General features: G+C 40.1%; 1 protein-coding gene across 2 annotated transcripts in view; it reads right to left on the bottom strand.

Annotated features, from left to right (window-relative positions):
- USP37 (ubiquitin specific peptidase 37) overlaps positions 1 to 13120 on the bottom strand; it is a 53500-nt gene extending 40380 nt beyond the window's left edge. The window contains exons 1-4 of one of the 2 annotated variants that reach the window (XM_060263041.1): positions 13039 to 13120; positions 6659 to 6859; positions 4070 to 4238; positions 1075 to 1175 (exon numbers count right to left, since the gene is read on the bottom strand). In XM_060263041.1, coding sequence (XP_060119024.1) covers positions 1075 to 1175; positions 4070 to 4238; positions 6659 to 6814 — 426 coding nt within the window. In that variant the 5' untranslated portion in view covers positions 6815 to 6859; positions 13039 to 13120. Of the gene's footprint in view, positions 1 to 1074; positions 1176 to 4069; positions 4239 to 6658; positions 6860 to 12890 lie in introns of both variants that reach the window. The other variant, XM_060263042.1, reaches the window with a different exon arrangement.
- Positions 13121 to 13130: the final 10 nt, after the last annotated feature.

The raw sequence follows: 13130 nt of genomic DNA, 5'->3' as shown, positions 1-13130 counted from the left end.
CTGCTCATCCTACATGATGGAGAATCAGAGGATTTTCTTCTGCTCTATTCCACTATGGAAGTGTGAAAAGAAATGCACAAATGGTGTGTGTGTACACACATTTTGGATTTGCCCTCTGGCCAGCTTATGCGCTCATTTAATTAAATAATTGCCCCAACTATATAAAAATGAACCTGTGGGCAGTTTATAACAAAATTTAAAGTAGTAATTTTTAAGAAAGAAGCCCAACTGTTAGCATATGTGAGCTACTTCCCAAAAAGCCAACAAAAGTAACAGCTGCAGGTCACTATCTGAAGAAAGTACTACTTCAGCTTCGCACAAAAGACACTAACGGGACAAAGGGAACCTCCATCAAGAAAACCAATACTGCTATGGAAAAGATCTTCTCATATACACACCAATCACTTTTTGGACAGTGAGAAAAGCAGGCAGAAGAACTTCTGAAGATTATTTAAGTGCCCACGTGTATGTAAGATGGTGATGCTTAAGCTATCCTAGACCTAGGATATTTATGGCTTCAAGGGTCAAAACTTTGCAATAGGCCTGGAATTGAACCAGAAGCTGTAAAGAATTATTTGCTCCAAACGCCATGCCATATTAACATCCCAACAGATACATTCTGCTACAGTATCCCTGTTCTGAAAAGGCAGCTCCTTGTATTCAGCTTGCTATATTAATCAATTTGCAATCACCAAGTATGATTAATTATGGCTAGACCCTTTCTGTCTCAGAAAGGGCACATGTGGCATATTACCTAAAGCAAGTAAAGGCCAACTGCAGCCACCTGACAATCTTTGGGAAGCACTGGATATGTGTCCTCCAAATTAAAATGAACAATTTGATCAAGAAATCATAAACATCTCCCAACAGCTGGTTTAGAAAGCACATACAGAGTACATGCCTTAAATCCAATATAAAAGGCTCAAATATTGTCATGCCATTAGAACTTCCTGCTAATTCATATGGCTTGGAATAGATCATAAAATTCCCAACTAGACTATCATAATGTTTACTGTACCAAAGACAAGACAGAAGGAAGGAATGTAAAAAAGGAAGTGGACAGAATTGAAATACCTGGTTCTCAATGTACTGAAGCTGCCTGTTAGAATCCTTCTGCGTGGTTCTATTACCCAAGATACCTCCAAAACTGCTGGATCCTTGGGTAGGTTTTGCACCTAAAAGAAAATAGTCTAAAGTTCCAACATAAATTTTTCAAAGTTTATTTTTTATTTCATTTCCTCCTAGGTCAGATCACTTAATAAAAGCACAAAAAATGTATACAGATTTTACTTGTAAAAGAAACTTTTTATTTTTCTTGAAGAATTTGTCCCATAGATATAGCTACAATTGCATCACATACCGCTGGTAACATTTAGGGATGGGCATGGACAGACCAGAAAAATCTGAGGTCTTTGGATGTTCATGAATTTCACAAACCATGAACTCCCACAGAGTTTTCTGGTTTACAAACCAGTTCATGGTTTGTGAGGTCTAGGGGACCCGAAAGTGCACTCAGTCAGTGAGCCATTTTGATGCTTCCTGAGCCCGTTTCTGGATCATGCCACCACTACGGCACAATGCCAGTGAGCTCAGGAAGAAGAGATTGGATTTAAACCCCACCATTCACTTGGGAGTCTCAGAGCAGCTTACAATCTCCTTCCCTTTCTCTTCCCACAACAGACATCCTGTGAGATAGGTGGGGCTGAAAGAGCTCTCGAGAACTGGAGGGAACAGCTCTGAGAATTTGTGACTGACCCAAGGTCACCCAGCAGCTGCATGTGGAGGAGCAGGGAATCAAACCCAGTTCTCCAGATTAGAGTCTTGCACAGTAAACCACTACCCCAAACCGGTTTTCAACCACTACACCAAACCGGAGGCAACGCATGGTGCTACCATTGTATGAAACACCTACAAAAGCCGGGCAATGACAGCCATCCCTACACGCAGATGTGAAAAAAGATTACACACACAGAACAATCTTCATTAAAGCAAAAAAAACCCCACACAGCCGGTTTGGTGTAGTGGTTAAGTGTGCGGACTCTTATCTGGGAGAACCGGGTTTGATTCCCCACTCCTCCACTTGCACCTGCTAGCATGGCCTTGGGTCAGCCATAGCTCTGGCAGAGGTTGTCCTTGAAAGGGCAGCTGCTGTGAGAGCTCTCTCCAGCCCCACCCACCTCACAGGGTGTCTGTTGTGGGGGAGGAAGGGAAAGGAGATTGTAGGCTGCTCTGAGCCTCTGTCCTTGAAAGGGCAGCTGCTGTGAGAGCCCTCTCCAGCCCCACCCACCTCACAGGGTGTCTGTTGTGGGGAGGAAGGGAAAGGAGATTGTAGGCTGCTCTGAGCCTCTGTCCTTGAAAGGGCAGCTGCTGTGAGAGCCCTCTCCAGCCCCACCCACCTCACAGGGTGTCTGTTGTGGGGGAGGGAGATAAAAGAGATTGTAGGCCGCTCTGAGCCTCTGTCCTTGAAAGGGCAGCTGCTGTGAGAGCCCTCTCAGCCCCACCCACCTCACAGGGTGTCTGTTGTGGGGGAGGAAGGTAAAGGAGATTGTAGGCCGCTCTGAGCCCTCTCCAGCCCCACCCATCTCACAGGGTGTCTGTTGTGGGGGAGGAAGGTAAAGGAGATTGTGAGCCGCTCTGAGACTCTTCGGAGTGGAGGGCGGGATATAAATCCAATATCTTCTTCTTCTTCTTCTTAATTGCAGCAATAATCCTCTTTCCCTTCGAGAGGAGAAACTTCTTCCCCTCCCCCACATTGTTACAGCTCACAAAGAAAAGTAACCAGTTAGGCCTACGTATCTCTTCTGTAATGGATTCTCTACCTTCCCTAGCAGGGGCCTCAAGACCAACAACAAAATCCAGTCCTCCTCTGCATTGTTGCTGAAGACCAGCCCCCTACTGTTCACTTCTCCGCTGGCTTTCAAGAACACATATGGCCCCAAGTTCAAATTTCTTGAACTGATATATGTAGTTGACTGAGGCAGCTGGGGCTGTTAGGGTTTTGCAAGGCACTGTGACAGGATGGGGCATATGACAAAGCCATATGTGTGGAGGGAGAAGGCTGAGCAGGCAGGCAGCAGGCTAAAAGAGGGATCCCACATGGGGAAGATCTGAGCAAAGTAATGTAGTGCTGAAGACTTGCCTGATCAGCCAGGAACGCAAGCCGTAAAGAAACATGGGGGAAAGATGGGCCAAATCATGCCCCTTAGCCTTCTAACACAACGGGTAAAGGGGACAAATCAGAAGACTAGCAGTTGAGTTGCCACATTAATTCAACCACTATGCAGGAGTACAGCCCAGTCTACGGTTTTTGCAAGGTTCCCCACTGCCCCCTGGCTCATGCAGTTCTAGATCCCACATCACCTGCAACAGCTAAAAGATGATGGATGAAAGAGATCAATCACAAAAGATGTGTATTTATTCACATCTGCTTAGTCATGTGGTAAACAGATGGGGGCTGTTGTTTTTTACATGAAAAAAACACATGGGAAAGAAATTAAACTAGGCCCCTCCACCTTTAACTTCACTTTACTCCATGGTTTGAAGTCCATCGTCACTGCCCAAAGTGAGTTGTGCTGAAAGGAAAATGCTTAAAACAGCACAGAACGTTGAGGAGTGGGATAGAGAACTAGGTTTAGCTCCTTCACTCACATACTGTTTTCTGCAAAGCTGCACTCTACCTTACTTTATGCCTGAACATCTATAAATGAATATATACAGATCTCCCTTATGTCTACTTTGGTCTTAAAGTTTGCATAGAATTAAAATCACTTAAGATATTTCCCTTTTTGCAATCAGCAAAATGCCTTTTGAGACAAGATTTTACTTAAAATCTGTAGTATGAAGGTTTTTATGCGGAAATATCCAGAATTAGATACTGCCAAGTCCTTTGCTTACTATAGACATATATAACACATTTGAACTACGTGCTTCTTCTTCTATAACTTCAACGTCTCTGAAAATTTATAGTTTATATTCCTCCAGCATATAAATTATTATACATAAGCACCTGAGACCAGTTCTAGATACGTTCTCCTGACAAGAGACAAAGCAAATTATGTTTTGCACTCACCTGCATGAAACCCATTTTGAACAGCCTCCAAATACAGCTTCATTTCATCTGCATCTTTTGATGGTATTTTATCCACTGTCAAGAAACTGGAATCCTTCAGTGTTACCATCAAGCAACTTAATTTCCCTCTATTTGGTCGTACCACTACATTTTTAATATTATGGTTTAGCTGGAAAGAAAATGGAGAGCATTTAAGTGCAAAATAGTTTAAGGGGGGGCGGGGGAAATATTGAAGGATTTTTTTTTCTTCCCTCATTGTAATAATAAAGTATTTAAATATGCTTCTCAGTGACCCAGGATATGTGAGTTGACATGGCACATCCTGGTATAAGTTACAACCAGTTTATATTAAATGCAGAATATTAAATATCTGCAAACTCAGCAGCACCAAATTTTTAAGTCTGGTAACAATATATGGTATGAAAACGAACACAGAGCTTTAATTAACATTATATTTTACTTTTTCACCTCTACAAACTATCTCACCCCAAATCTCCAACTTCTGCTTGCAGTATCCAAAGGGTCTCTCTGTATTCAGAAACCTTTTTAAAAAGTATCTGTAGGCGCAATTAAGCCCAATCACGCAAGCATATGGCTTTGAGTTCTTGCTAAATTTATGATACGTGAGTGTATATTAAGGACAACAACCAGAAAACTTTTTAGATTCCATCTATGAATCACACTGAATTATCCATTAGCTTACAGAATTATTTCTCATAAATAATAGCAACATTCCCGGATAGCTTTTACAAACTACAATGGATTTAAGTGCTGATTTTATTATGGTCATTAATCCTGTATTTTGCTGGTCTCTTTCTTCTTCACCCCCAGGCTTGGCAGCTGAGGCCAGCTTTTCTCTGCAGGTCACATGAAAAGCAAAAGACACATTTCAGGCCATCTAGTATACAAAATCTGAGCGCCAGCAGAGAAAGGACAAGATCAGATGTAATTCTACAGTGCCATCACAATAACTGGCTTCATAGAGAAACCAGTCTCTCCCTTGGTATAACCCTGATACTATTAATCAATAATTAGTTAATTTACTTAATTAGTAATTAATCAGAGAACTTTAATTAAAGGAATCTGGCCTCCTTAGCACTTTAGCCTTAAAAGAACTGACATCCACATAAGCATATTTGCATCCTAAAGTGGGCATGGAAGTATTTGATAATTTAGTTATTCATTTGATATGCAACCGCTCCTGAAACTATACTGCATTTCACTATACTCTACACCTCAGAACCTTCTTTCAAACTTCAGAACCTTCAGAGCTTCATTGCTTTGTTACAAGACCTTTTAGTTTGTGTCACTGCTCAATACAGGCACATTCCTTTAAGCCACCAGCTCCTAGAAACTAATGGAGGTAAGGCTACTCTAATGTGCAGCTGGGACCAAATTGGAACTGAAAACAAATCAGCCAGTATCATAATGCCCCTGTATAAATCGATGGTGCGGTCTCATTTGGAGTACTGTGTGCAGTTCTGGTCGCCGCACCTCAAAAAGGATATTATAGCTTTAGAGAAGGTGCAGAGAAGGGCAACTAGAATGATTAAAGGGCTGGAGCACTTTCCCTATGAAGAAAGGTTGAAACGCTTGGGACTCTTTAGCTTGGAGAAACGTCGACTGCGGGGTGACATGATAGAGGTTTACAAGATAATGCATGGGATGGAGAAAGTAGAGAAAGAAGTACTTTTCTCCCTTTCTCACAATACAAGAACTCGTGGGCATTCGATGAAATTGCTGAGCAGACAGGTTAAAACGGATAAAAGGAAGTACTTCTTCACCCAAAGGGTGATTAACATGTGGAATTCACTGCCACAGGAGGTGGTGGCGGCCACAAGTATAGCCACCTTCAAGAGGGGTTTAGATAAAAATATGGAGCAGAGGTCCATCAGTGGCTATTAGCCACAGTGTATGTGTGTATATAACATTTTTTGCCACTGTGTGACACAGAGTGTTGGACTTGATGGGCCGTTGGCCTGATCCAACATGGCTTCTCTTATGTTCTTATGTTCTAACTTGCCTCCATTAACATGGATATATATCATTGTCAAGAAAGCCATCCCAAGTCTGAGCTAATCCACCTATATGATAAAATTATGATTCAGCTTGTAGATCTATATCTAGGGTGCACATGTCTTCCTAACCACACCTAATAACACTATCAAGCGGACAAATTAAACTGGGTACAAACACTGCATAAACGCTTTGCCACCCTAGAGCAGGATCTAACAATGCATCTGCAGTAATTGCAACAATATCGTAAGGACATACACAAATCTTATTCATTGCCTCTTTATCAGGGCCATCATTCACAGAACTCTGATAATTAAGATGGCTGAGACTTATTTTCTCCCAATGTCTAAAGCATTCTGTAATTTTCATTTCCTCCAAGCTATTCAAATCTATTGAGCTGTATACCTGAATGATTCACAGGACAATAGAACCAGTGTTCTGGAAAGGAGAAGCAAAAATGAATCTCTAAGGAAAGTTCAAGTGACAGCTAAATGGACTTCAAAAAAACCAGTTGTCCACAAAAGCACAGTTCATGTGTTACTTAAACAAAAAGCTTTTGAAATTCTGAGTTACCTGAAATATCTTTGGAATTCCTCCAGTACTGTAGCGAACCACCAGAGTCACTTTGCTATCACTATCCACAACTTCAAACGTCCCTTCTTTCCATTTTGTGGTCCCAGTTTGTAGGCTGCGCATGCGAATGGGTCCATGTAACTTCAGTGGAGCCATGTTTTCATGTAGTTTTTAAAGCAGTTTTATGTTTTAAATGCAAATCTGTTTAAGAAAGTTACAATTAGTAGCTAGTCAATAACATTACAATCATATAACTAATAAATCAAAGACAGCTATTGCATCAACACTCTGAAATGCCGAAATCTATAACTCAAAGATTCTAAAGAGCCAGTTTGGTGCAGTGGTTAAGTCGTTCAGTGGTTATCTGGGAGAACCAGGTTTGATTCCCCACTGCTCCACCTGCAGTTACTAGAATGGCCTTGGGTGAGTCATAGCTCTTGCAGAGCTGCTCTTCTGTTAGAGCTCTCTCAGCCCCACCTACCTCACAGGGTGTGTATTGTGGGGGAGGAAAGTAAAGGAGATTGTAAGCCGCTCTGAAATTCAGAGTGAAGGGCAGGGTATAAATCCAACATTATCATCTTCTCAATGTTATTGACTTCTAAAGAAGCTAACTCAATACAGGCATTACAAAATGTAGTAGAATTCATTAACATTATGTGAACAACTCAAATGACTGAATTTGATGGGATGATGAATATAATCATCAGTTTAACACTCCAATACTTCTGGAATGAAATTACGTACAAATAAAACTGATAACTGAATTCTTAGATTGGCAAATGAGGAAAATATGTCAGCTGACTACCGTGAAGTCAACAATGCTGGTATGCAAGTGGCATCTTTTTCACGGTTCATTAATAAAGACAGGAGTGAGAGCTGCTCATTCTAGTGCCATAAAAGTGAGTAACAGGTTTAGCAACGTAATAGCAAAACTACTCCTACTAGCCACCTGCTTTAAACTCCAAACAGAAACACAAGCAGCCACCGGCAAGTGTAACTACATACAACTGCACATGCAAATTGAAGTCATTACAAATTTTTAAAGATTATCTCTTTGTTTCACAATAACAGCAAGAGCACAAATACTAAATTATATTATTATTAAGGTACTGTTTTTCTAATAAAATTAATGCTTTGAAATGTATCTGTCAGCGTGACAACAGGGTTATTTTGAGGATAAAATGAAAAAGAAGGGATAACTATGTACAATACCCTGAGCTATTAGGAAGATAGACTAAAAATGTCCTGAACATACTAAATAGAAATCCACAACCCACATTTGTTGAACATCAACGGGTCAAAAAAATCTGATCTACTGATCAAATGTCTAGTTCCAAAATAAAAAAATAAAATTTTGATCCACTCCCTATGATTTTTTTTCCGTTCCTTTTAGCTATCCCAGACTTACTTCAATTCCATAACTTTCAAGTTCAAAAATTCAAGACAGAGAAAAAAACTATTATTCTTCTATTAATCCTGAAACACAGCATCACAGCATTCCAACGTCTGGGTAAAATAAGACAGTAATCACAGTACTGAACAGTTGGAAGTACCATTAAAAACATGCATTCCGTCCATACTCCTGCTTCCATTGTAACAAGGAAATAGGGAAACACCTTTCCAAAACGATAATACAGATCTTAAAATCAGTAGTCAATGTGCCATGAGTTAAACAAAGAAGAAACCAGAGTGTACTACAGAAGGTATTTCTGTAAGATGAGAGTGTCTGAATGCAGCAGTGGTATGCAATTCCTGGGAGAAAGGAAAACTTTTGTTGAAAAATTTCCTGTGCCCTAATTGAAGCACAATCTGACTTAGCAAATATAGTTTGACTTGTATTTAGGGAACAAAATGTTAAGTGTCCTATGTTCATTTTATGACCCTATAACAACACTCACTTGAATTCAAATATCTGAATAGGGGGCAAAAAATCAATAAAGCATGGTTTAAAAGCTGTGGTCAATCTATTTCTAAGCTCTATGTGAAAATTACATGCAGGCCTCAGATTCAGTGGGAGCTCACAGGAGCATAGCTCCTGAACCTTTCTGAGAGTTCCACCTCCTTGTCCAATGAATAGTATGTGCAGCTGCATAACAATCCCTGGATGAGCTCCACCACCTATTTTTCTACAGAACAACTCCTGATTATATGTATATAAATACCACCTGCAAACAATATGCTAAATTTAAGAAAAAAACAATACTGAAAATTGTTGGCCTTTTAGCACATTCAAAGAACTGCAAGTTGTCTATTCTCCTATGTCAACAATATTTAACCATCTTCTACAGCGATCATTGAGAAACATCAGTTTTACAGTTACTTCTCACAACATCATTTGTACTATTTGCTAGCTCCATACTGAAATGTTCAGGATGCTTCCATAAGTGGATAGAATTGCAACCTACTGCACTGATTAGTGTAAGTTTCATCTTGTTCTTACAGCATTTGCAAATCATTTTCTGTATTGTTTATGGTATACCCTTTTAAAGAATGGATTTGCTTGCATTGTCTTATAATTCTGTGATCCTAGTTCTTTTGCATTATGTATTGGATATCTTATGCAGTTTGACCGCAGTTAAACTTCGGACTACCTATGCACGGGCCTTCTCTACCGCGGCCCCTTCCTTGTGGAATCAACTCCCAGAGGAGGTGCGGGCCCTGCGGAACCTTGATCAGTTCTGCAGGGCCTGCAAGACCACCCTTTTCAAACAGGCATTCATGAACGGCTGACCAAGTCCACAGAGAAACATCAAAATGGTCCAGTCTGGAGATCCGCCATCATTCACAAACTGACAGGCATAGCGTCGATTAATAACGGTACTGTCAGATCTAACTTAATGTTTTTAGATTTAGTAACTGTTTTAACTAATGTATTAATCGGTTTGGGGTTAATTTAATGTTTTGTTAAATGTATTGTTGTTTTGCTGTTGTTAGCCGCCCTGAGCCTGCGTGGCGGGGGAGGGCGGGATATAAATAAAATTTTACTTACTTACTTACACATATAGTGAGTCGTAACCCACCTTGAAGGTCAATGAGAAAGGCAGGCTTCACATAAGTAAACAAACAACATCCCTTCCACCGTTTGATAAGAGACACATAAGTAAATTTTTAGCTTTGGTTTTTATTTAACTTGTAGGTATATTCATAACGCACTTTTATTAGGAATGTTAGCTATATTTATAGTTATCACGCCCTCAACATGAATAAAACGTACATATTTTCTTTTACAGAAGCCTTTCTCTCACAGAACCCAATCGATTGGAAAACTTTAGCTACAACGTTCACTGCTATGCTGGCCAGCAGTGTACCGGCAGTGGTAGCTATTTGTTATTAATTTTATAAAATAATTAATAATTTAAAAAAGGAAATTTCTAGATTTCTAGATTGCGGCAGTACGAAATCAAGGTAGTTATGCCACATAATGCAAATAAAGAACCATCCCTTGCCCAACAGATGATCAGGCCGCTAACCCCAAATTCAGCGGGGGTGCCGCCCACTGGACAGCAATAATGTCCTCAAGCCCTTGACTCTCATTTTACTAATGCAGCAGCTTCTAACATTTCTTTTACTGCCAGCATTCCAATTATACATTTATTTTAACCTGACTCAATGTTATTTTGTTTTAAATTAGATACATTATTTTGCAAGATTAAACTCTAGACCTGTGGAATGAAATGGGCTATAATGCTAAATAAATGAATGAATGACAGATTAAGAGTAAAAATCATACTTTTTATAAGACTCAGAAAGGGGTGAAATAGATTACTGTGGCACATTAACAAAGGATGCAAGAGCATATTTCATCTGATGTATGATGTGCATGCAGATGGATGGATTAAAAATGATGAAAAAACGTTTTTTTTAACAATGTGAGATTTTAAAAAGGATCAAATTCTGAATGAAGAATGAAAGTTTGATTAATTCAAAAGGATGCTAAAGTAAAATCCAGAGACACTACAACATGTGGAAGACATTTCTGGAGCAAGTGTAATGCTCTGAACATATGCCCCCCCCCAGTCACTACTAAATGTTAGTCAACTCAGAATACAGTTGCTTTTTAACAAAACTTTTAAAAATATACAACATCTACTTACTCAGTCTAGAACTAGTAGAATATTAAAAATGTTTATAACCCACTGTATTCAAAAAGTGCTTCAATGCCATGCGATATCCCCCAACAATCTAGAAACGACAAATATACTGCTACAAGATTGTAGTGGTATATTTATTGTAGCTTCCAGTGAAGATATGTTAGACCTTGTATATAGGGATATTCCGTGAAAGGCAGATATTCCATAAGTGCAGTCTAAAGCATGACAATAACCATTTTTGGTTATTTCACAGAATATCGCTATACCTGTGAAAGGCAGATATTCCGTAAGTGCAGTCTAAAGCATGTCAATGACCATTTTTGGTTATTTCACAGAATATCTCTATACCTGTGAAAGGCAGATATTCCATAAGTGCAGTCTAAAGCATGACAATAACCATTTTTGGTTATTTCACAGAATATCTCTATACCTGTGAAAGGCAGATATTCCATAAGTGCAGTCTAAAGCATGACAATAACCATTTTTGGTTATTTCACAGAATATCTCTATACCTGTGAAAGGCAGATATTCCATAAGTGCAGTCTAAAGCATGTCAATAACCATTTTTGGTTATTTCACAGAATATCTCTATACCTGTGAAAGGCAGATATTCCATAAGTGCAGTCTAAAGCATGTCAATAACCATTTTTGGTTATTTCGCGGAGTATCTCTATACCTGTGAAAGGCAGATATTCCATAAGTGCAGTCTAAAGCATGTCAATGACCATTTCTGGTTATTTCACGGAATATCTCTATACCTGTGAAAGGCAGATATTCCATAAGTGCAGTCTAAAGCATGTCAATGACCATTTCTGGTTATTTCACGGAATATCCCTATATCTGTGAAAGGCAAATATTCCATAAGTGCAGTCTAAAGCATGTCAATAACCATTTTTGGTTATTTCACAGAATATCTCTATACCTGTGAAAGGCAGATATTCCATAAGTGCAGTCTAAAGCATGTCAATAACCATTTTTGGTTATTTCACGGAATATCGCTATACCTGTGAAAGGCAGATATTCCATAAGTGCAGTCTAAAGCATGCCAATAACCATTTTTGGTTATTTCACGGAATATCGCTATACCTGTGAAAGGCAGATATTCCATAAGTGCAGTCTAAAGCATGTCAATAACCATTTTTGGTTATTTCACAGAATATCCCTATATCTGTGAAAGGCAGATATTCCATAAGTGCAGTCTAAAGCATGTCAATAACCATTTTTGGTTATTTCACAGAATATCTCTATACCTGTGAAAGGCAGATATTCCATAAGTGCAGTCTAAAGCATGTCAATAACCATTTTTGGTTATTTCACGGAATATCTCTATACCTGTGAAAGGCAGATATTCCATAAGTGCAGTCTAAAGCATGTCAATAACCATTTTTGGTTATTTCACAGAATATCTCTATACCTGTGAAAGGCAGATATTCCATAAGTGCAGTCTAAAGCATGTCAATAACCATTTTTGGTTATTTCACAGAATATCTCTATACCTGTGAAAGGCAGATATTCCATAAGTGCAGTCTAAAGCATGTCAATAACCATTTTTGGTTATTTCACGGAATATCCCTATACCTGTGAAAGGCAGATATTCCGTAAGTGCAGTCTAAAGCATGTCAATGACCATTTTTGGTTATTTCACAGAATATCTCTATACCTGTGAAAGGCAGATATTCCATAAGTGCAGTCTAAAGCATGACAATAACCATCTTTGGTTATTTCACAGAATATCTCTATACCTGTGAAAGGCAGATATTCCATAAGTGCAGTCTAAAGCATGTCAATGACCCTTTTTGGTTATTTCACGGAATATCCCCATATACAAGGTCTAACATATCTCCACTGGAAGCTACAATAAACATATCATCTGATGACAAGACTAATCAGAAAGGTTAACTTGCAAAATGGATCCCTCCAAAGAAGTGAACATAACCAGAGACGAAGAAGAGTGACGGGACCACGATAAACGGCGGGACGGGAAAGGAGCAGGCTGAAGCCGAAGAGGGTCACCTGAAGGCCACTGCCCGCCTCCCTCACCCCCGCTTCTCCAGCCACACCGCAGCCCAAGCGGAAGGTCTCCCTCGCCCTCCCTCAGTCTCCCGCCGGGATCCAGCCCGACCCCAACCCCGGCTACTCACTGATTAGGATGATGGCGGCGGCGGAGGGAGGATCCACTTTCCCGCCACGCTGCTGCGAGCTCTTCTCCCTGCCGCTGCCTTCCCCCCCTCAGCAGCCACGCACCGGCCTAGATTCGGCCTGACCCAACCCGGCCTCCCTTTCGCTTACTAAAAAGGGCAGATGGCGGGAACCAGATCACCCGCGCGGCCGCCCTTCTGACGCAACCACGCACGCGAAAACAACACCTACCGCGCTAAGGG

The sequence above is a fragment of the Heteronotia binoei genome, chromosome 21 (assembly GCF_032191835.1).
Source record: "Heteronotia binoei isolate CCM8104 ecotype False Entrance Well chromosome 21, APGP_CSIRO_Hbin_v1, whole genome shotgun sequence".
Lineage (NCBI taxonomy): Eukaryota > Metazoa > Chordata > Lepidosauria > Squamata > Gekkonidae > Heteronotia > Heteronotia binoei.
Note: the sequence above shows the minus strand (reverse complement) of the source record. Positions and strands in the feature narration are given on the sequence as shown.